Raw genomic sequence first — 23,411 nt, forward strand, 5'->3', positions numbered from 1 at the left:
TTCAATTTTTGTTTTTTTTTACTGAAATATTTAAAAAAAAAAAAAAAAAAAAACGATCAGTTTTAATTATTTTCAATTAATATAATGTGAAATTAATTGAATAATATCAAAATAGTATAGATATACGTGGACGGGTCAAGTAACCTCCGAATTTTATATTTATAAACTATAATTTATTGTTTAGAGTTATATATATGAAATGTTAATATGTACACAATTATTATTTTGTGTTTTATAACTTCAAAATGAAAAATTTTGATTAAAAAGCTCTATATTTGATTTGTATTTTTTTAAAGAAAATTCTTCATTTTGAAAGTGGGAATCCATTGGCATCTTATCCGGGACATCTTTTGGTATGGATAGTGGAAACACGTGCAATGGGACTGTTTGATGTTCTGTTTGTTGCGAATAGTAGTAGTAGCAAATATTATCTTTGATTTTGCAAGAGCATGTGTAGATGCGTGCCACACTTGATAACTAGACAACTAGGGACAACCCGATTTTATTAATCCATGATGATTGATGAAATGGATTGAGACGATTTCACGGAAACCAAACGGAGCCTATCTAATGGAGCAACTATCTGGTGTGGGTGGCTTGCTCTCCTTAATTATACAAGACAATCTATCTTAAGGAATACAGTTCACATTTGTCTTTCAATTTATAATGATAATGTTATGTTTGGTCACGGTCTCTTTCTACTGCATTTTGTATTTCAGTCTCAATTTTTTTTTTTAAATGTTCAATGTCACAAAATTTACTTATTGATGGTTGAGTGCGTCGTTAATGATAAATTGACATTAATTTTAAATTTGTGATGTCAAGTATTGAATAGATGTTTAAATCTGAGTGATTTATGTATACATCATGCCTTCTATTTTGTATGAAGTTAATATTTATAATTTTTGTATTTAATAGTATTATAATAATGATCCACTAATCATAAAAACATAAATATGAGCAAAGCTATAAATACTGTTCCAATTTGTCAATGTTTTCATAACATCTCCGTTATTTATTATTATTAGTATTATATTTTATGCTATGGTGTTACTTGTAGTACGTCCCAATAGTTTAGGTGTGAGAATATATACTTTATATATTTCTAAACACACGAGGCAAAAGGTGTAAGGTTGAGATGGAAAAATATTGAGATGTTTCACCTTTTATAGATCACATGGTTGTTTTTTTTTTTTTTTTTTTTTTTTGGTTTATTTGTTTTTTTTTTTTTTTTTTTGAAAAATCATATGGTTGTTTAATAGGCCTACTCATCTAAATAGTAAGCAATGTTGTAGAAGGCACTAGGCGCTAGTTGGGCGCCCCTAGCGCTTAAGCGGCCGAGTAATCCGAGCATATATATTGTCTATATTTTTCTTACTCAAAACTATGAATTGCTAGATTGTTATAATTCCCCAACTACATATATTAGATGATTAGTTGAGTACATGATTGGAAAAATATAGAAGAATAGCAGTCGAACAAGAAAAAAAAAATCACTCAACCGAGTTAGGCGCCCAACTTGACACCTAAGACACCTAGGTGGCCATCTAGATCGATTTTTACAACACTAACAGTAAGTATAAATAATGAATATTATGAGAATAATACTATTTTGATTTGGCCAAAAAATAAAAAATAAAACTGCATAGCCCAATTTTGCATTGTGAGCAATCGTTATATCCTACACCACGGCGCACATAGCACTGTGCGCCGCGCGCCTCCCAAAACGACGTCGTTTTGGGGTAGTGTTGGGAGGCGCGGTAGGAAGTTGCTGAGATTATGTGTATTTGTTCACAACGTTATGTGTATTTATTCACAACGTTATGTGTATTTTTTATACAATTATGTACATTCTTTTTATACAATTATGTACATCCGAATCAGAAAATTTGTGTGTATTATGTTAAGAGTTGATGTGTATTATGTTAAAAGTTTATGTTTATTATGTATTATGTTAGATTATGTGTATTATCTTTTAAAAAGAGTATGTATATTTTGTTATATAATTATGTACATTCATGTATAACATTATGTGTATTCTAGTATAACATTATGTACATTCTTGAACAACGGTTTTTTTTTTAAAGAAAAAACTACTGCCATTCACTAGGGCGGGAAATTTCAAAAAAAAAAATAATTAAAACGACGTCGTTTTGCATCTGGGCGCATAGTGCAACGCGCGCCGTGGTGTAGGATATAAATTGCTCATTGTGAGAGTCATAAACTTAGACGGACCTATACCAATTGTTAGACCTTGCATTGTAGATTATGATCTAAAAATTGTATGTATGTAGATAACATATTATATACTTCACAGTTAATATTTTATGTGTTTATAGTTATCATTTTATGTGTCTATAATTAACATGTAATATATCTTCAATTTATTTACAAATACATAAATTGTTGACTTACAGTACAAAATATGTTAACTGCAGACAGATTATCTGAAAATTATTTTGGACCAATGTCCACAATGCAATGTAAACCCTAGTTCTTAGTATAATTTGCCGACCTACCCATACTATATCATTGAACTAATTCGTTATAGTTACGTTGTCTAGCGACATTACCATCTCGTTTGCCTAGCTGTCTCCACCAACTAAAAAACACTACATTAACACATTTGCAACTTGTAGGAACAAACTCTTGGGATTTTTATAAATGATTTCATAGTTGCATTTACAATACATTTTAATCTCATTCTACATTATCTTACTAACACTTGATCATATAGTTTATATATGATACAACCAATATAAATCAACCTATTTCTATGAGCTTTCTTGGTTCGAGTGATAGGTCATTTACTGACTAGAATCACAAAGCAAAATTTATTTAGTACCATTAGATAATTACAGAATTTTTTCTTGTCACTAAAAAACTATTATGTAGTATGATTTATTTTCAAAAATTAGTGGACCAAATTCCAATAATGAAATAAAGTGGTTTAGATCTCTAATTTTAGAGAGTATAGGGGTTTACCGTCAAATGTTATTGTAAAACGTATACTCCGTAGTAAAATAAAATATAAAAAAATAAAAATACCGAGTACTCCGTTAAGCATACGCCGACAACGCATATGCCCTGCGGGCCGTACAAGTAAGCGAATCGAAGTCGAAGTTGAACTGTTGAAGGCTGGAAGCATAGAAGGTCAACGTCAGGGTCTTCGCCCGCCGGTCAGATTGAGTGCTTTTTTCCGGTGGTCGGAATAGCGACGATGGAGTCTACGACAGGGACGAAGACTCAGGAAGAACAATGGACGGTAGAGCGTCAAGTCCGCGAAATTTACAACTTCTTCTACAGCATCCCTCCCAACTCTCAGTCCGTCATGTCAGCTCTCTTCCTCTCTCTTAATTTATAGGGTTTCATCTCACTCCATATATCCACACTTCAAGTTCACTAGGATATATGTGTGTTTCTTACAATTTGGTTGTTCTTTCTTATACTCAATCTTAACGATTATGAATCTTCTTCGGGACTTTTCAGCTTGGAGCTTCAACGTGAGAAGCACGTTGAGTATCTATACAGAGGACTCCATCACCTCGGTCCATCGTTTTCTGTTCTCGATGCCAAGTATGATAGATCCCGTCGTTTTTGTTTGATAATTAAAATAATTTATCCTACTTGAAGGAAGTTACTAGGTTTTGCTGATTTACAGTCGACCTTGGCTTTGCTATTGGATAATCCATTCGATTGCTTTATTGGGCGAGTCTATTGACGATAAATTGAAAGACGACGCCATTGATTTTCTCAGTCGCTGCCAGGTTTGTCACTCTTCGTATAGCTTTATGCTGCTGTCTGAGATATTAATGTTGATATTTTAAATCATTATTATATTGAGAAAATGAAATAAGCAGGATAGCTTTCTGACTACATTGTGATATTAATAATTAAGGTTCTTGTATATTCTGCAATTGCAATATGTGGGAGTTGAATAAACATTGGAAAAGAAGGGGATTGGATTTAATATTAATTCAAAGCTAATTGATCCAAAGAGCATAGATTTCGGTTCATCCTTCCATGGGTATAACTATCATTACAAGTAGTGAGGAAAAGGGTATGAGATAAAACTCCTATGCAATTGCAAGAAAAGAATTAGAGATGGTAATCGTGATCCCTTTCTAATCTGGTTCCTAAAAGTAAAAAAGTGCAGACTTCTAGATTGATCTGTGCAGATGAGCGTCCTTAGGTGTCCAATTCAATGCTTGTTGCTTGAGCCTTGATTGCATTTCTTTAAAGAGTTCCACGGGGTACTTCACACTTTTCAATGCCACTTCTTTTGTAATCGGTCTTCCTTGTTAGCAGATTTATGTGTTTATTATTATTATTTTGGAACTCTTTTCTGAAAAGTTCTGTATCTGGGTTTATGTTTTGCTTTGCATTTGAACTGTTTGTCCATTTATAACAAACCATAGTAAGTTGGACTAGCTGCTGGGAAACATCACGTGGTGTCCAAAATGAAAACCAAGGAAGTAGACTGCTAGAAATATATTCTCAGCTTGTTTTTTCATAACTGCAGGATCCAAATGGTGGATATGGCGGTGGACCTGGTCAGGCAAGTTTATCTTCAGCAGCTTAAATCCTATTTGAATTTGTATTGTTAATAGGTTTACTAAATTTGTTTCATGCAACTGAGTACTGTAACTTCAAAGTCTAGGAGTTCTTAAATTAGTATGTTTATCTTCTTCGAATAAAATCCACTTCTGCTCTTGGTCAGATGCCACATCTTGCAACAACCTATGCTGCAGTTAATGCACTCATAACTTTGGGAGGTCAAAAATCTTTCTCATCAATTAAGAGGTGCCTGGTCAATCCCCATTTCTTATGTTATGTACATGTCATGCATTGTTTGGTGTGATCTTGACACATTTGGTAATATATCTCAGAGATAAATTATACTCCTTTTTGCTGCGAATGAAAGAAGCAAATGGCGGCTTCAGGTATGTGTTTTTCTGCCTGCTTTCACTTTATCTGATCAGAGGGAATGGGATCTTTGAGAATATTAACCATATGCCGATTAAAGTGCTTTTGTTGTTATAGCGACCTTAGTTCAATCCTACATTTCATCTTGGCCTTGGACTCCTAAGTAACTTTGCGTTTGTACAATTTTCCCCCATAATATATTTAATTATTCGCTCTTAGGATGCACGATGGTGGGGAAGTGGATGTTCGTGCGTGCTATACTGCCATTTCAGTAAGTTTGAGCTCTGCATCCTTTCCTCCACTAAGCTATTTTCATTTCTTCACCAATGCCCCCACTTCCCCACCTTTTTTTTTTTTTTTTTTTTTTTTTTTTTTTAAACTAAAGAGTTCTATTCGCAAATCATTCCTTTTTATAAACTATTTTTCAAACTGTATTTTAGTGTTGCGTGTTTACTAACTAATATAGAATACATGCAATATTTGGTCAGGTTGCAAGCATCCTGAACATTCTTGATGATAAGCTGTCTCATAATGTTGGAAATTTCATTGTAAGGTTTGTTTTTAACACCTCCCTTCTTCTACTAGGTGCATATTCTTTACCTCAGGAAACTATGAACAATGTGTCTAAATCCAGTGTAACTCATTTAGTCATGTTTGATGGGAGTTGACAAGTGTGCTTCAGAAGAATGTCCTGGTGTATTTTGCAGTCATGTACTGAATCATTTTCATGGTATTAGAGGCACTTAAGAGCTCATTTTTAGTCCTGGTGTTGATTACAACAGATAAATTTGAAGAATTAAGATGGCTTAAACTTTTATGAGCTCACACAATTTCTGTGATCATTTGTAGTTGTCAAACATATGAAGGTGGAATTGCTGGAGAACCAGGTTCTGAAGCTCATGGTGGGTAAGTCACATACTATATGTATTCTATATTTCTTTAATAGGAGAATTAAATCTGCTTATTTTCTTGTTTGTTCATTTAGCAACTTGTCTTATAGAGTTTTGACTGTTCTTATTTATGCACACTGCACACTGCATATTTTTAGGGCACATGTAATTTACATATTATCTTGTATGGTTATTAAGCTACCATTTCTATAGAGTTCTGTCTGTTCTCAAAGTGAATCTTTTTAGCTGCTTATGTAACTAATAACGTCTTACTGATCTGATTGGTTATCTGCCCAGGTATACATTTTGTGGTTTGGCTGCAATGGTTCTGATCGATGAAGTTAATTGTTTGGACTTGCAAAGCTTACTTGTAAGTTGGTTCTTTCTTTTAATAGTATTCACTATGAGCTTACTTCTCTTGCTTTTGTATATCAGCCAATGATTGATCAGTGACTTCTGTGTGGTCATCTATATTCTATGCTGGACAACTGTAATTCTTTATCTAGCAATTTCATGTAATACTATGAATGTTTGTGCTAGGATTGGATGGTATTCAGGCAAGGAGTGGAAGGTGGATTCCAAGGGAGAACAAATAAGTTGGTAGATGGTTGCTATTCATTTTGGCAGGTAATAGCAGTTGGCTTTAGAAGTATAAGTTTTATATCGGGACTCTGAGATTCTTCAGCTATGGTCCTATGGATGCTACTTGGCAGGGTGGAGTGGCTGCGATATTACAAAGATTGCATTTGAATGCTATGGAGTGTGACTCTGTCACAGGGAGTGACCATGGTTCTGTTGCATCTAGTTCCTCTGATGGAGAAGACCACCTTGAAGGAACATCCACTCACACGGATGAATCTTTTCATCTCAGGCAGGGAGGTATTAAAATATTGACTATAATATTATTTCAACAGGCGTGGCCAACTTCCTGAACTTAAGCATCTCACGATTTTGAATTCATCATCTGAACAATTTTATTTCTTTCAGCTGGACCAGGCCATGATGCTTTTGAACCAGTGAAGAACTTGAACAACATTGGTTATGAGTTTATCAATGGACATGCTTCTAGGAGACCTCTATTTGACAACCTAAATTTGCAACGCTACATCATACTTTGCTCACAGGTATAGGACCCAAGTGCAAATCACTACCTTGGGCATCCTGCTCTCTGTACTTTAGTTTCTATATATGCAGTAGAATCTTTGTAATATTCACTCTATTCTTGGATATGGTTGACGCATGCATGCAGGTAGAGGGCGGTTTCAGGGACAAACCAGGGAAGGCCAGAGATCACTACCATACATGTTACTGCCTGAGTGGTCTTTCGATTTCTCAGTATAGCTGTGCAAGTGATTTTGGCACTCCGCCTTTGCCCCGGGACATCTTGGGTCCTTATTCCAACAACCTAGTCGAACGGATTCACCCTCTATTCAACATTGTCATAGATTGTTACTATGAGGCTCGTGAATTCTTCTCAGGTCTGTGAGGATCTTTTCCCTTTTTTTTTGTACCATAACATGTACTCCGTACAATGGTTTCCCTCCAGTGTCCTTCCACAGCAGCGCCGTGAGGGAAGGATTTGCAGTGTTTATTATAGTGAAATTACTTGTTCGAAATCCTTCCTATATATATTTTTTTTTCCATCAAATTATAGGCGCCGTACTACATCTTTTTGTGCCATTTGCAATCTTGGAAAGTATGGGACATCATTGTTGTTTGCTTCCACTCTGTTTCTTTTTCTTCTCTGAGTAACGTGACATTATTGAGTTGAGATAATTTGTACCAAATACTCGGGTGGCTTATTGATTCTCATGAAAAGCAAACCTTCAAAACAAACCCCTTCATTGAAAAACGAAGCTTCAACCATGCTATTTTCTTCATTTCCACTTGACCAAAGCCAAACCCTCAACCAGTTAGCCACCTTTGACCTGTGTATTTGATCGAAGAAATTTTAAACTTTGTATTAATCTTGGAATTAGAATGGTAACGTTATTATGGTTTTTTTTTTTTTAAATAAAGTATGGAGTAAAACACATGATAAAACTAAGGGAAAATAGCACTTTTTCCCCTGAGTTATATACTTAATAGTATTTTTTCTCCTAAATTATTCAAGTGCGTATTTTTCTTCATGAAATGTTAAATGGACATTTTTACCCTTAAAATAAATATTTTATTTATTTTTCTTCTCTAACAAATTATGACCACGATTCGGTTCAAACCGAACGGACACCAATTTAGAATCGAAACCTGATATTTGGAGTTTATTAAAATCATGAACCGGAATGGCCGGTTCATGTTTCGAACAGAACAAAAATAAAATACATTTATTGTTGAATTTAGACTATTGTAAAAATAAAAAATTAAAATTTTAAAATAAAGACGGTTCAAAATCGCGAATCGGATCCGGAAATGTCGGTTCACGGTTCAGGATTCAATTTTTTTGATTCATAATTTTTTAATAAACTAAAATCCAAATATTGGGTTCTGGATCTGAATCATAACCGGAAACTTTCGTATAAGCAATAATTTGTTAGACAATAAAAAAAAATAAAATATTTACTTTAATGATAGAAATGTCAATTTAATATATTAGGAGGAGAAATCGCCACTTTTAAAATAATTGAGGAGGCTAATGTGCTTACATGAACAATTCAGGGAGAAAATGTGCTATAATCATATAATTCAGGAGGAAAAAATGTCATTTTCCCTAAAATGAACTCATTTCTCTTACCAGGACTATGTGGTCTAATGGTACCCGGGTTAGACTTCTATTTGGAAGGTTGTGAGTTCAAGCCTCGGTGGAGGCGTTATTGGCTCTTGGTGTTTCAGTAGGTTGAGAAAGTATATGAACAGATACTACAATGTAATAGAGCTAGTAACATTAAAAAAAAAAAGAACTCATTTCTCTTGATCAATGTTTCCTTTCCTTTAAAGCATTAATAAATTCATGGTTAATGTCATCTTAAACGCACAAGTTGAAACATAATTTTCCTTCCAGCAAGATGCTTTAATTTTCTCTCCGTAAGGCCGAAGGTGCAAAAATAGTATGCCATGGCCCATGAGAAGAAACCAAGGTCAAAACCTTGACGGTAACACGGAACTAAATCATAGTAAAATACATACACTATTCGATTTTCTCTTGGAGCATCCCAATAAGAAAATTTTAAAAGGTTTTTGCATGTGGTAATGCACATGTGGGTAATAGAAAATATATTGAGTTTTTGCAAAAGACATTGATTTTTATCCGATTCAGTGGGCTCAATCAAAAAAAAAAAAAAAAAAAAAAAGCTAACTCTGCGTCCCATCAAGCCATGCTCCAAACTAGATGCGTTGTCTTTTTTTTTAAGAGACTCGAACTCACAACCTCCCATATAAGAGTTCAATACGAATGCCAATTGAGCACAAGGTGCTTAGACAATTTAAAAACCCACAAAAAAAAAACCTCAACAGGGCATTCCTCTTACCTAATGCAAAGGAAAAGTCTACAACCCCAGTGTGACTAAGTACGGTCTCTATGAGTCCACATATGCAATCCTGCAAGATTGCATCTTCATTCCACCCACAACCAAAACCCTCTTATTAGGTGAATTCTGCTCTAGTATTAATCCCCATGGCCGCAGAGAGCGCACCTGAGAAGATGAAGGGTTGGGCTTATACCCAAGAAGGGAAAGCTGTAAATGTCCTCCAATTCCATACAGATTTGCCAGTTCCAACTCCTAAAGACGACCAGGTTCTGATCAAAGTCATCGCCGCCGCTCTCAACCCCGTAGACGCCAAACGCATGCTCGGCTTATTCCGGTCGCCTGAGCCCCCTTTTCTGGTAAACGTCTCAATTAATTTTATATATTATATAGGTTATAATTAATTTGATAGCTATTTAATTAACAAATAATTATGCAGATTGTTCCGGGATACGATGCTGCCGGGGTAGTGGTGAAGGTGGGAAGTCAAGTAACAAAGTTTAAGGTGGGCGACCAAGTGTACGGAAACATAAACGAACATCCTGCGCATCCCAAACTGTTTGGTTCCTTGGCGGAGTACACCGCCGTGGAAGAGAACCTCCTTGCTCTCAAACCCAATAATCTAAGCTTCCCCGAAGCCGCTAGCCTTCCGCTTGCTATTGAGACTGCGTACGGCGGCCTTGAACAGGCCGGCTTTTCCGCCGGAAAATCCATTCTTGTTTTGGGCGGCGCCGGTGGGGTTGGAACTCTCGTCATTCAGGTGGCAAAGCACGTGTTTGGTGCATCTGAAATCGCTGCAACCTCCAGCGCTAAAAAATTCGAGTTGCTCAAAAGCCTTGGCGCCGATAAGGTGATTGATTACACAAAGGAGAACGTGGAAGACTTGCCGCAAAAGTTCGATGTCGTCTATGATGCTGTCGGTAAGATTAAGATTAATAATTTATTCTTCCAAAAGACTGAAACCCAACTCTAAGGCCCCACATCCCGACTCTACGGAAGGAGTTAAATCATGGTAATTTAACTGAATCATAGAGGCTAGACCTTTTCTTACTAGCCATAACGAGCCCCTCACTTTGAGATCATTCTTTCAACTTTTACCTCTATGACCCGTTGAACTGTCTATATGCGGGTAAAAATTAATAATTCAGAATCAACCGTTGGTGCGGGCTACTATATATTTATTAGGTCTGATAAAATGATTTGTTGTGTGGATACAGGGCAGTGTGAAAGGGCTGTAAAAGCAGTGAAGGAAGGTGGAAAAGTAGTGGAGATAGTGGGAGGACCCATTTCACCGCCGGCTTCATTTTACATAGTCATTTCAAATGGGTTAACTTTAGAGAAGCTTAAACCGTTGATTGAGGAGGGGAAAGTGAAGCCAGTGATTGATCCCATTGGACCTTTCCCCTTCTCTCAGGTTGTTGAAGCATTTGCGCATCTTGACACCGGCAGAGCCACCGGAAAAGTGGTTGTTCATCCGATTGCATGATTCTACCTACTCTCTCCAAGATCTATTATGAATCTTGTTGCTAAATATATATGGTCATTATATTTAATAATACATGATTTGCTATGGTGATCAGCTTGTTATCTTGGACACAACTTTAATTTATGTATATTATATTGCTTGAATTTGTTATTAGATTAGTCACGCACAACACATTCCACAGAGCATGAGAATGTGGTGTGTAGAGTAGTAATGCAAGAAATATATAAATAAACTAATAAAGTACCTATTTGATAACTTCAACACTTTACCTAGTTTTCATGCTAAACTTTGCAACTAATTAACATTCTTAATTGGCACAAATGTCAAATAGACTCATCTATTACTGCGAAGTGCTCAATTCTCACCACGAACTAAACTAAATTAAGTGTCAAATAGGTTCATATACTAACTAAATTTATTCTATTAGCATTTTTTTACAGGTTGCCTATCTAATTATTAAAAATAAATAAATAAATAAATAGAGTAAAAAATTAAAAAAAAAATTAAAAAAAAATATTAGCCACCGGCTGTCCGGCGAGGACAGCCGGTGGCTGATATTTATTTATTTTTATTTTTTTTTAATTTTTACTCTATTTATTTATTTATTTATAATAATTAAATACGCAACTTGCTAGTAGCCTGTAAAAAATGCCAATTGAACAAATTTAGCTGGTAAATAGGTCTATTTGACACTTAATTTAGTTCGTGGTGAGAATTGAGCACTTCGCAGTAATAGATGAGTTTATTTGACACTTGTGCCTTCTTAATTTCTACATTCCCTTAGCTTTTTTTTTTTTTTTTTTTTTTTTTGCTTTTTTTCTTTAATTTAAATAAAGAGCTAATTCATTAATCATGAAACAGTTACAATAAAGATCCATAGAATGATAAAACATTCTTTACCGTCGGACATAGAAACAACTTTTCTAGCAATGCTAAAAGAAACTTGAATCGCAAACTGTGTTACAAGATTGAAGCTGAATTCATTGGAGGAACCTGAAGCTTCTTTGATGTTGTTAATGATCTGGCTATCCAAGACCGACTCCGTTTGAGAAGTCTTGCATACCACTTGAGTAACTATTGTAGCTCTTATGTCCGTAGACAATATCTTCATCAATCTGAATTGCATATCATGGTTCAGATCTTCTTCGTTGCTCAGGATGAGATAAACATACGCCATGATCAATTAAATCGTTTCACCTTAATGAAAAAAGAACTCGCCAAAGAAACGAGATGGAATAACTCGCCAAAGAAGCGAGAGGAAATAACTTGTCAAAATAACTGATGGAAAAAGTGAAAAACACAGATCATTAGATAAAAAAACAGAACTCCACTCCTTCTTCTGTCAAGAAAACACCAGGACTTCTTGTCCTTGATCAAAGCATAGAACTTCTTGTCTTTTTTCAGAACTCAAAGCCTTCCTTACCTAGATTCAAGAAAAGAACACTGACACGGCCTTTTTTTTTTTTTCTCTTTTTGTTGAAAAATAAGCGTGGACAATGGTGAGGGGCTTCTTGATTAGATTTGGTGGTGAAAATTGAGAAACTAAAAAACAAAATAACTACGGAAGTATGAGACCGCTGGCCAAGGACAGAGTCGGCCAGAGGCCGGCGGCCACCCTACGAAGGAACGGCGAGAAGCAAGGTTTGGGAGGACAGAGAGGCTGAGAGGTTTTTTTTTTTTTGCAGTTTCTTAATATTTACTTTCTCATTATTTCTTTAATTATTTTTTTTTGTATTTAATTGTTAAATAAACTATTTTTAATTTGTAGTAGAATCAATTATTTAGGAATAGCAAATGAATTTTATTGACACATCTGAAAGATAAATGTAAAAAGAAAAAATAGAATGATGATTTATGTGGAGGGATATAAATATATAACATGACCCTTTAGTATTTATGTTTTATTTTTATTATTGGTTTCTATAATAAGTACCTAGTAAAAGCATGATACTTCAATTGAGTTGATTGGACAGTTGACTTGATAATTATAAATTTTAAATTGATTATGCACTTTTCAAGTAAAGACTTGACTTGGTAACCACAAGCAGATTATAAGTTGATCAGTTCCTAACAAACAATATAGGTTGATTGACCTTGTTTGTGTAATCGTTGCCAACTAAAATCATTAGGTGAAGTTTAACCAATGCATATCCTGTTGATCCTCGGTTACTCAAAACAAAATATTTTTTTTTTCTCCTTAAAGGTCAAAGGTGCAGAACTGCAGATCGAAATGGTATGCCGTGACGTCAGTTTATTATTCTTGCCACTTTTGGTATATAAATACATGCAGAAAAATCATTTGCTATTTGCGACCTCTTAATATCGTAATAATATATCATATACCAGACTACCAATAATGGTATGCCATGACGTCATCAATTGATGGTTGAAGACAAAGACACAATTAATGCAATCCTGCAAGACTGAACCTGGTGACTAAATCATGGCAAAATACATAAAATGCATCCATAAATCTGATCCGTTGAAACATGCAAAGGAAAAGTCTATATATATGTGGCAAGATTGAACCTTCTTCATTTCATCCACAACCAAAACGTACCATCTTTAATTTAAGCTAAGTAAACTTCTGTTCATCATCCTAATTCATGGCAGCAGAGAGCATTGCAATTCCTTCGACGATGAAGGGTTGGGCTTATACCCAAGACGGGAAAGCCGTAAATGTCCTCCAATTTCATACAGATTTGCCGGTTCTAACTCCTAAAGATAACCAGGTTCTCATCAAAGTTATCGCCGCCGCTCTCAACCCCGTAGACGCCAAACGTATGCTCGGCTTATTCCGGTCCACTGATGCCCCTTTTCCGGTAAACGTCTCCGGCGTCCCAATTAATATATACGTAGTAGTTTATATTTAAGCATTATATTCTAACATGAAATATCATTATGCAGATTGTTCCGGGATACGATGTTGCCGGGATAGTGGTGAAGGTGGGGAGTGAAGTAACGAAGTTTAAAGTCGGTGACGAAGTGTACGGTAACATAAACGAACATCCTACGGATCATCCCAGACAATTTGGTTCCTTGGCGGAGTACACTGCCGTGGAAGAGAACCTCCTTGCTCTCAAACCCAATAATCTAAGCTTCCCTGAAGCCGCTAGCCTTCCACTTGCTATTGAGACTGCGTACGGCGGCCTTGAACAGGCCGGCGGCATTTCCGCCGGAAAATCCATTCTTGTTTTGGGTGGCGCCGGTGGTGTTGGAAGTCTCGTGATTCAGGTGGCAAAGCACGTGTTTGGTGCATCTGAAATTGCTGCAACCTCCAGCGCTAAAAAATTCGAGTTGCTCAAAAGCCTTGGCGCTGATAAGGTGATTGATTACACAAAGGAGAACGTGGAAGACTTGCCGCAGAAGTTCGATGTCGTCTATGATACTGTCGGTAAGATTAAGATTAATCCTCAAATTAAAAAGACTGGTTTATCTATCCCCAGGGTTGCAGTAGGCCCTAGGCCCTAGTCGGGCGTCCGGACAGCGCCTAGTGTTTAGGCGGTATAGGCGGGGCCTAGGCGGAATCTAGGCAGCGTTTGACAATTTTAATGATGCTATTTTCAACATTTAATCAAATAACACATCCAAATAAATAAAATAATGATAATTTATAAGTCATAACATCATAATAATATTAAAATCAATAATTAATGAAAGACAACATCAGATGAAATCGGTCAAATTGATCGAAATTAGTCAAAATCGGACGAAATCGGCCAAAATTGATCCACTCGACCGAGTTGGCCGCCTAGGCAGCCAGCCAAGTAATGGCCGACTACAATAAAAAACGGCACGGCATGGCGCCACCTAGGCCGAGTTTACAACAGTATCAATCCCTTTGTGATCCTTCATTGGCTACGATCATTAGAATTTATTCAGGATACATTACCCTTGATAATGGTTGCGATTTTCTATATTATTAAAAAAAAAAAAAAAGAAACTAGCATAAACTAGTTGTATTATGGCTGATAAAATGATTTGTTATGTGAAAACAGGGCAGTGTGAAAGGGCTGTAAAAGCAGTGAAGGAAGGAGGGAATGTAGTGGAGATAGTGGAAGGAGCCATTTTTCCACCTGCTTCCTTTCATTTAGTGATTTCAAAGGGATCCACTTTAGAGAAACTTAAGCCATTCATCGAGGAGGGGAAAGTGAAGCCAGTGATTGACCCCAACGGGCCTTTTCCCTTCTCCCAGGTTGTTGAAGCATTTGCCTACCTTGACACCGGCAGAGCCTCCGGAAAAGTGGTTGTTCATCCAATTCTCTGATTCAATTCCGACTGCTTAGCTTCCTCGCTCCAAGATTTATCATGCATGAATGCTACTAATTAAGTATGGTCTTTTATTTTGTTTGCAAGAATAAAAATCTGATGTAATAATGCATGGTTCCTTAATGTAATAATGTTATAATTATATGTAATATTTCTGTCCACCCTTATTGTACGTTCTTTAAATAACAAAAATTAAGACTTTTTTTTGTACGTTATACAATTTAGGCTCTCATTATCAATTTAATATGATCTTCACCACACTTCAAACTCTAACTTGAAGACATAAACATAATCGGAGAAGGTCCATTACAATGACCAATAGGAGAGTTAATAGGTTTAATGCAACTTTCAATACTAATTAAACATTTCAAGATTTCAACCACTCAAAATTTTATGATTTATTTACTTTTTTCAACCACCGATCTATGGTGGCCAGAAAATTATTAAAAATTTCAACCATCAAATAAAAAAGTGGTTAAAAATTTAAATGCAATCACTTTATTTTGTAGTTAAGTCTTTGTCAAACTTAACAAGGGACCAACTTTCTATTGACGTCTAAATTATAGGTATTAACTTAGAGACGAAATTAACAATACTGAGGTGAATTAAGTGAGTTTTTTCTTAATAAAATTGATATATAACGGAAGAAAATTTACACTATAGACAATAATTGAGGAATTAAAAGTGTACTTTTTAAAAATATATATATATATATATATAACGGATAATATAACATCCAACCAAAACTCGAATTTAAAAGCTATTATGGTGTTTAAAAAAAAAAAAAAAGATTTCCCTAGTTTACATGTAAAGGCCTTGCGGACAACATTCTTAATCAAATCAAATGGTATGGGGTAAACCGGTGATTCAGTGAAGATATGCCATCCCAAATCCCAATAATTAGCTTTTTGAATAATCCCAATAATTAGCTAGACCCGGTTTAAAATTAAATCCTGGTTCAATAATTCCGATCCGCCATTGCAATTGCATACTCAGCTCGATCTAACGACAAGCCTCTGCAACCGGACGTGGAGGGTCAGAAAATGAACCACCGTACATAATAGATCTTGCGAGAATTAGGTTTGCCGCCTCGGAGTAGTGCACGCCATCCCAACTAATATGCCTTGAGGGGTCACTACACGGATCGCCATACACCGTCTCGTTCGCCATCTTCTTATTCTTGCCACAGCAGCAGAAAGTGAATGGGTCTTGGAAACCATGGCTTCCGGCGTTGCTAACCACGGCGTACTTAGCAGAGTACATGTCGACGACGGTGAAGACGGCTTGTTGGAGCTGCGCACGCAGCTGCAGAACGCGGGCCTTGAGCTGCCTGTTGAACTCCTGCGCCACCCGGTTATGTGTCGCCGCGCAGCCGTTCTTGTCTACGTTGTTGTGGTTGTCTTTGTTGTACGCCACGCTGATTGGCAGGCACCCTATTGGACCTGTATTGTGTATCCAGAAGTTCCTTGCACCCTCTCCGTATAGTTGCTGAAACAATGTATGGAACCAGTTATTGGCATTAGGGGCATTGAGTTAAGGATCAAAATCTTGATTTATAGGGTTAAAGTAGGTAAATTGGTCAGACAGTTAATTTAGTAATTACAAGGTTACTTTTAATTAAGTGAACGGGTCTATTACTCTATTTGCTTTCTTCTTGATTTGAGCCGGTCAGGGCAGTTATGAATGTAAAACAACTTAGTTAGTAAGCTATTATATTGACAGCCCCTATGTTGTACGTCAGAATGTTTGTTTAGTAATCACAAGGTTATACTTAGGTGGAGCAACCTATTATCTTTATTGATTTGAGATAGTGGTGGTAATAAGTAATTCCTCTTTATCCAAAATCTTATTTATATTGCAATTAAGGGGATGATTCACATATGTAATAATGTAAAATATATGAGTAAAAATGACTTACATAAAGAGCTTGGGAAAATTTGTCCATAATTTTTGGGATGGATTGGAGGGTTTGTGATACGTTGGAGTACTGGAAACCATGGGAGAGGTCGTTCTGTCCAATGTCGAATGTGTAAAGTGACTTGGAGAACTCTTCTGGTCTCGGAAGAACGTCTTTATACACTTGATTTGTGCCTACACTCACAGAAAAATGTTGAGTTTATTAACCAAAAAATTTCTTCATTATATTTTGCTGGGGAAATAGATCGGAAAACTGTTTACCAGCAAGCTTATTATAGAGCTCAATTGTGCGTTTCTTGAATTGGATGAACTGAGAAATTTGAATATCCAGGAAAAATGGGCTGTAGCCGCCGGGAAGTATGGACGAACCGGCGGTTGCAAAATTTGCGCCGTGCCGGAAACTGGTGCCGATGGAGTCAAGATACGCATTTAAGTACGGCAAACCTAAATTCTCAGCTGCATATATATATAGTCACAAGTAAAAAACTGTACTGTAAAAAGTTGTTTGGTTCGAACGTGGGGATAAGAAATGGTTACCAATGAAGTCAATGACGAGACGGCCGTCACAGTATCTGCCGGAAGGTTTACCGAAGAATGTTTCACCGTTGGGAGGACGCACCTCTCCCAGCGCGGCTGAGCGTCCTCCGGTGTCGGAATTGGAGTCGCCGAAGTTGTAAACCGCCGGGAACCAACATCTTCTCTGCGGAAGACCACCGCCAATTCCATTAACCAAACAGCCCATTAATCCAAGGCTCATCAGCATCATCTCAAACACCAATATTCTCTTCCAAATCTCCATGCCTGATTCAGCTCTTCATTTCTCTGAGTTTGTATATATGCGTTGTATATATATATATATATATATATATATATATATATATATAATCCCATGATTGATAGCATGCCACCACCATCGATTTCTTCTGTTTTTTTTCCCTCATTTTGCAAAAGGACAACCTTTTTGTTCCTTACCTTCGCACCCAAGTTTCGAGAAAGAACATGAATTATTTCAACAAGTATGTTCTTTTTCTTTTACTGTATGTGTTATTTATTTATTTATTTATTTATAATAATTATAGTATGTTACTTATGTTGTACGTTTATATATGGATCAAGGTTTAGCAATCATGAAACTCATAAGCCAAAGATGGTGGCTAAGTCATCTGCCATTATGATGTATCAAAGTCCTGTATATCACGCAATGGTAAATAATTGATGTTGTTAAGCTGGAAAAAAATAGAAAAATAATTCTATATTATATTGAAGAAAAATAGAAAGAATGAAGGAAAAATGGTTTGGATTAGTTTATGATTGCTTCCTCTAAGATTGAAAGATTAGGATCCTTTATATAGATGTAGGACATGACCCTTCAGGAATATAATACTTTCTAAAGGACACATAACCTTGTTAATAATTTCTGACAATCATGACAAAAACTTCTATGGATTCCAACATAAATGAACTCATCTATAGATCATATGATGTCTCAACCGAAATAATTAAAAGAAAAAAAAAAACTAAAAAACTAAAATTTTACCTAACCGGCAAATATATTTTTTGAATAATTATCCCTTCTCACCAGATTATATATCAAAACTCTCTAACCACCATAGTCCTATTGTATCCTAACTTGGTCTTCTACCAAGAACATGTGTACTCACTACTTATCAAACAAGAGTAATTTACACCAACAATCACAAAATTGTAAAACTTATGTTTACAATCCAACTATTGTAGCTCATAATTATAACATAGCAATTCTTATAACTCATTCTTAAAATTAAGAATCATAATTATTCTCAAGAAAATTTAAAAATTCACAAAATATTTGTATTAAGTGCACCTATGATGAAACTTGCATTATGACAAACTCCGTAATAAATTTTTTTAAAAAAAGTTAACTTAAAACATAATATCTTGTGTCTCCCGTATGTATTCTATAACCCGACTCATATTTATTATGGATAGGTCCGTGGTCCAATAATGTTATCACGATGTGGGCCCATCGACGGACTAGTGTAGAAGTCTCTATATCTGACGGAGAGGAATTCTATCCTACGGTGCAGAATGAATCTGAAAGCATTCATACTGAAGCTAGCAATCCCATTCATGGCTCAACGACCACAAATTGGGCTTCTGAAATAAGCGGGCCCAGAAATCATTTTAAGGCGCATCGTAACTCCATGCTCGCGACCGCACGTTACAAGGAAGTACGTTGACAGCTTACATCATACATAACCGGAAATATAACCAATTCTATATTTCTATTCGTTCCTCCGATTTTCTCTCTCTCAGTCAACTGTTGCTTCCTCGGAAATGGCTTCGTGCTCGCACTCGCTGATTTCGTCTTCCTCTTTCTTCTCCGTGAATCGAGCTCGAGCTTTTTCCCGCTCCTCGCCTTCGATCAGCTCCAGATTTTCGCTCAGTAAGCCTCTAGTTACCCGCCGGAACCCTAGCATTACAGTTTTTGTATGTCGAAGTAGCTCCTCCGATGAGGACTCGCCGTCCAGTAAGCTTTTGGATACTATCTTCGTGGCCTGCACTTCCGCCGTCTTGTCTCTATCGTTGTTCCTTGCCGATGTCGATGCTGCATCCGCCTTCGTAGTCACTCCGCCGAGGAAGCTGCAGACAGATGAGCTGGCTACCGTCCGGCTTTTTCAGGAGAATACGCCTTCCGTTGTCTATATAACTAATCTCGCTGCCAGGTGATTTTCTATATGCTTATTGCGGCTCCGGTGATCGTGATTCCGAGAATATCAGGATTCATTAGCAAAATTGCTATGTAGTTTCTAGAATATGATTTTGTGAATGTAGCTCTTATTTCGTACTTGATTCTGTTGGAAATTAAATTAGTTCCTTGAATTTCTTTCTATAAACACCAAATCAAAATCAGCTTGGTTAGTGGATACTTATTGTTGTTAATCACTAAATCACTATCAAATTGCACGTTAGGAGTTAATTTGCTATATTATAACATTTCTACTGCTTATCACTACCACGCTAGTGGTTAGTATGTCCCTTGAAATCATGCTTCATAATATTAGAGTAGTAGTAAATAGCATTCAAAGATTGTGCGATGATAAGAAGCTTTGGAAACTAGTGTGTTTGGACTTTGTTAATCATTTTGTAATCTTCTATTTGTTCTTATTAATGAAATAAGCTTCATCGTCTTTGCCTGTGGAGTAGGCATATTACAGCTGAACCACAACTTTTTTGTCAATTTTTTAGTTCATTATCTTACTGATGCCTGTGCTCCGGAAATAAACTGTTTCATTAATCTATACTGGCCATTTTTTCTAACAGATTAGGTTGACCTTTCTGTTGATTATTGGCTCTTTTTTATATTTAGGCAAGATGTGTTCACATTGGATGTGTTTGAGGTGCCTCAAGGTTCTGGTTCAGGTTTTGTGTGGGATAGAGATGGTAACATTGTCACGAATTATCATGTTATTCGCGGTGCATCAGATCTCAGGTTAGTCAATTTATAGCATGCTGACCTCAGGTTTATGACTTTTCTTTGTTGTGCCCATTGACGGCTTATAAATTGTTTGCTGATGCATTGACAGTAGAACTTTTAGATAATTGCCATGCTTAAGATGATGCATGTAGCAGTCTACCAAATTTATATTGTGCCTCTCTTGGGTTCAATTGGCACCCAAGTAGAAATATGTGGACCTAAGAGCTCCCTTGGAAGAAACACTGGTGCTCATCTATGTAATAAATGCACCGAAATCAGAATAAACAGCAGCCACAAGTAAGTGAGCCACCAAATAATGGTTCAATTCACAATGAATATTGTGGATGGCATCCATGGAGATTTAACTGAGAGAAAGACTTGAAATAACATGAAAAGGGGGGAAAGAGTGGATCAAACTTTTTGTTCACCTATATTCTAACTTTTTGTTGGTATATGATTTCATTTGACAAGTTGGTTTTCTTAAATTTTTACCTTCTTCAAGCTCTGAATCCTGGAATTAATATCATGCTTGGTTGCTTGTTTTGTTCAGGGTCACTCTATCTGATCAGAGTACTTATGATGCAAAAGTTGTTGGATTTGACCAAGATAAAGACGTTGCTGTACTACACATTGATGCACCCAAAGACAAGTTGAGACCTATACCAATTGGTGTATCTGCAGACTTGCTTGTTGGTCAGAAAGTATTCGCTATTGGGAATCCTGTAAGCAAAGGCAACCTTTCAAGATATTGTGTACACATATGGGCATCACCTGTTTGTTTTCTTATTTTCTTTGGCCAATTAATATCCCAAGTTTTGATTTGCTGCTTGAACTATAACTAATTTCCTTTTTTTTTTCCCCATCTTCTCCATACTCTACTGAAAGATTGTTACTTCATAGCATCTCACTTTTGAGTACTGGTATAAGAAACCTGCTTTTCCAGGTTTGCTTAATTGAAGGTTATTCATAACATGTTTTCTGTGTGTCCCTGTCCCTCTGATGTCTAGAAGCATGGGCAAGCAGTAATTCTTTAAGCACTGTAGAAATCTCTATGAGCTTTAGCTAATAAGGTTGTTGCTTCTGAGCTATTAAATCTACCTAGAATAGGGTTGGCATTAATGAATTTTGCTTAGAAAGATACATTATTGAATTCTCACGCCCATTCCCTTTGCAGTTTGGGCTTGATCATACACTCACCACTGGTGTCATCAGGTAAATGAGAAATTTGTAATTCGTTCCTGAGATGATTTTATCATTCCTAGCTCGTATGTCACTTAGTGCAATCCATTTTAACCAATGTAGTGGACTCAGAAGAGAAATCAATTCTGCTGCAACTGGCCGCCCAATACAGGATGTTATCCAGACAGATGCTGCTATAAACCCAGGGAATAGTGGAGGGCCACTTCTTGATAGTTCAGGAAACCTTATTGGAATAAACACAGCTATATACTCCCCTTCAGGTGCATCATCAGGTGTTGGATTTTCTATTCCAGTTGACACAGTGAGTTCCTATGTGCTTCACAGTTCATGCGAACATAAAGACATTCTAGCTATTCTTCTACATGTTAAAAGAAATTCCATATTATTTGACAAATTTTGGCTTATTTGACAACTATTAATTGTTTGACTTGGTTAAAAAATCAATCAGTGTTTGGTTAATTAGCTTTATGTAACTCCAAAATGCTAAAATTCAAAAAGCTGCTCAAAGCAACTTTTTCAATTAGCTTTTTGAAAAAAAAAATATATCAAACAACTATCAACTAATTTACCAAACACTTTTTTACAATCAGCTAATGTTATCAACTAGTTATATCCTCTAATTAACCCAATTAGCTAACAGCTAATAGCCATTTACCAAACAGGCTTATAGGCTTTTGTGCATAGAGTTCCCCGTACCCATGTGCGCTTATTCAGGGCATGAGCAGCAGAGGACTTGGGAATAAAATAACATAAAATAGTTAATGACCAAATTACTAAATGCAGGTAAGTGGCATTGTTGATCAGTTGGTAAAGTTTGGGAAAGTCACCAGACCAATTCTGGGAATTAAATTTGCCCCAGATCAGTCTGTAGAGCAACTTGGAGTTAGTGGGGTGCTTGTCTTGGATGCTCCTCCAAATGGTCCAGCTGGGAAAGCAGTAAGTTCAATGTTACTTACTAGTTGCTCTGGCTAATGCTTTGTATTTGACTGTTGCAATCCTTCCGGTTTCATAAAGTATTTAGAGAATGATTTATTACACTTTTGTCTAATGCTCATTTGTACAATTGTACCTTGATAAAAGAGTAGTACATGATTAGCCACCTGGATGATGACTAATCAACTAACTTAATCTGTGTTCTGCAGGGGCTTCAATCTACTAAGCGCGATTCCTATGGCAGACTTGTTTTGGGTGATATCATTACTTCTGTAAATGGTAAAAAAGTCTCTAATGGCACTGATTTGTACAGAATTCTTGACCAATGCAAAGTGGGTGAAAAGGTTCGGGCAGAACCCAAAATTAAAATTTTTTCTTTTTTTTTTCCAATGCTTGTTCAGGATAAATGCAAGCGCTTACCGCCATTTATTTTCTTTAATTTTTTTAATGAATAGGTGATTGTGGAAGTCTTGCGTGGTGACAAAAAGGAAAAGATTCCTGTAATCCTGGAACCAAAGCCTGATGAATCATAAGAGGTTAGGAGGCTGAATTGGATGAGTAACGTTAAACTTGCTGTATTTATAAAATAAATCTCCCTATACTAATTGTTTCTTGATATCTAAATTGTGTACATAAAAAATATACTGTATGGCAACACACTTTCGTTCCGCCCCCTTTACCATCGGACACTGCAGGTATATATTTTTCGACCTGATGTCTTCGTTAATATTAATGGGCAAATTTGTAAACCTAACAGTAGATAGAAACTGTTTACGGATGAAACATGTGTAGATGCTCCAAATATTATACATTTGCACGGAGACTGCCGGTGCAAAGAACAAAACCTTAAGGTGGCGATATATATAACATAC

The 23,411-nt window shown here is 36.3% G+C and overlaps 5 protein-coding genes across 5 annotated transcripts; 4 read left to right on the plus strand and 1 right to left on the minus strand.

The window, feature by feature from the left end:
- The first annotated feature begins 3,043 nt into the window (after window positions 1-3,043).
- On the plus strand, window positions 3,044-7,535 carry LOC109178319 (protein farnesyltransferase subunit beta). Its single transcript, XM_019327950.1, is given in 14 exon segments — window positions 3,044-3,333; window positions 3,490-3,576; window positions 3,662-3,767; window positions 4,523-4,558; window positions 4,721-4,805; window positions 4,808-4,943; window positions 5,146-5,197; window positions 5,415-5,479; window positions 5,776-5,832; window positions 6,114-6,186; window positions 6,357-6,443; window positions 6,530-6,695; window positions 6,804-6,940; window positions 7,066-7,535. Coding segments are annotated over 14 exon segments (1,437 nt in total). The 5' UTR covers window positions 3,044-3,220; the 3' UTR covers window positions 7,303-7,535.
- A 1,764-nt stretch (window positions 7,536-9,299) lies between these two features.
- Window positions 9,300-11,018, plus strand: LOC109178322 (2-methylene-furan-3-one reductase-like). The gene is made up of 3 exons (XM_019327953.1): window positions 9,300-9,636; window positions 9,717-10,197; window positions 10,495-11,018. Exons 1-3 carry the CDS (start codon window positions 9,427-9,429, stop codon window positions 10,761-10,763), a joined length of 960 nt encoding a protein of 319 aa, XP_019183498.1. The 5' UTR covers window positions 9,300-9,426; the 3' UTR covers window positions 10,764-11,018.
- Window positions 11,019-13,314: 2,296 nt separating this feature from the next.
- On the plus strand, window positions 13,315-15,225 carry LOC109178321 (2-methylene-furan-3-one reductase-like). Its single transcript, XM_019327952.1, has 3 exons — window positions 13,315-13,585; window positions 13,671-14,157; window positions 14,762-15,225. Exons 1-3 carry the CDS (start codon window positions 13,370-13,372, stop codon window positions 15,028-15,030), a joined length of 972 nt encoding a protein of 323 aa, XP_019183497.1. The 5' UTR covers window positions 13,315-13,369; the 3' UTR covers window positions 15,031-15,225.
- Window positions 15,226-15,722: 497 nt separating this feature from the next.
- Window positions 15,723-17,772, minus strand: LOC109178320 (GDSL esterase/lipase At5g14450-like). Its single transcript, XM_019327951.1, has 4 exons — window positions 17,487-17,772; window positions 17,211-17,405; window positions 16,951-17,123; window positions 15,723-16,520 (listed from the first exon to the last, which is right to left on the minus strand). The coding sequence occupies exons 1-4, from the start codon at window positions 17,746-17,748 to the stop codon at window positions 16,035-16,037; spliced, it is 1,116 nt and encodes a 371-aa protein (XP_019183496.1). The 5' UTR covers window positions 17,749-17,772; the 3' UTR covers window positions 15,723-16,034.
- Window positions 17,773-19,198: 1,426 nt separating this feature from the next.
- LOC109178348 (protease Do-like 1, chloroplastic) lies at window positions 19,199-23,293 on the plus strand. Its single transcript, XM_019327996.1, has 8 exons — window positions 19,199-19,654; window positions 20,299-20,421; window positions 20,957-21,128; window positions 21,581-21,618; window positions 21,709-21,907; window positions 22,390-22,542; window positions 22,749-22,883; window positions 22,995-23,293. The coding sequence occupies exons 1-8, from the start codon at window positions 19,266-19,268 to the stop codon at window positions 23,070-23,072; spliced, it is 1,287 nt and encodes a 428-aa protein (XP_019183541.1). The 5' UTR covers window positions 19,199-19,265; the 3' UTR covers window positions 23,073-23,293.
- Window positions 23,294-23,411: the final 118 nt, after the last annotated feature.

The sequence above is a fragment of the Ipomoea nil genome, unplaced genomic scaffold, assembly GCF_001879475.1.
Source record: "Ipomoea nil cultivar Tokyo-kokei standard unplaced genomic scaffold, Asagao_1.1 scaffold0813, whole genome shotgun sequence".
NCBI classification, from domain to species: Eukaryota; Viridiplantae; Streptophyta; class Magnoliopsida; order Solanales; family Convolvulaceae; genus Ipomoea; species Ipomoea nil.

Excerpts from the sequence above, each read along its gene's own strand:
- LOC109178320 (XM_019327951.1), bottom strand. The coding sequence starts at position 17,748 with ATGGAGATTTGGAAGAGAATATTGGTGTTTGAGATGATGCTGATGAGC. Across the intron at positions 17,124-17,210 it reads GCTCTATAATAAGCTTGCTG|GCACAAATCAAGTGTATAAA; the intron begins GTAAACAGTTTT and ends CTGTGAGTGTAG. Across the intron at positions 16,521-16,950 it reads AATTTTCCCAAGCTCTTTAT|CAACTATACGGAGAGGGTGC; the intron begins GTAAGTCATTTT and ends ACATTGTTTCAG.
- LOC109178321 (XM_019327952.1), top strand. The coding sequence starts at position 13,370 with ATGGCAGCAGAGAGCATTGCAATTCCTTCGACGATGAAGGGTTGGGCT. Across the intron at positions 13,586-13,670 it reads CCACTGATGCCCCTTTTCCG|ATTGTTCCGGGATACGATGT; the intron begins GTAAACGTCTCC and ends ATCATTATGCAG. Across the intron at positions 14,158-14,761 it reads TGTCGTCTATGATACTGTCG|GGCAGTGTGAAAGGGCTGTA; the intron begins GTAAGATTAAGA and ends ATGTGAAAACAG.
- LOC109178322 (XM_019327953.1), top strand. The coding sequence starts at position 9,427 with ATGGCCGCAGAGAGCGCACCTGAGAAGATGAAGGGTTGGGCTTATACC. Across the intron at positions 9,637-9,716 it reads CGCCTGAGCCCCCTTTTCTG|ATTGTTCCGGGATACGATGC; the intron begins GTAAACGTCTCA and ends ATAATTATGCAG. Across the intron at positions 10,198-10,494 it reads TGTCGTCTATGATGCTGTCG|GGCAGTGTGAAAGGGCTGTA; the intron begins GTAAGATTAAGA and ends GTGTGGATACAG.
- LOC109178348 (XM_019327996.1), top strand. The coding sequence starts at position 19,266 with ATGGCTTCGTGCTCGCACTCGCTGATTTCGTCTTCCTCTTTCTTCTCC. Across the intron at positions 19,655-20,298 it reads ATAACTAATCTCGCTGCCAG|GCAAGATGTGTTCACATTGG; the intron begins GTGATTTTCTAT and ends TTTTATATTTAG. Across the intron at positions 21,129-21,580 it reads TATTCGCTATTGGGAATCCT|TTTGGGCTTGATCATACACT; the intron begins GTAAGCAAAGGC and ends TTCCCTTTGCAG.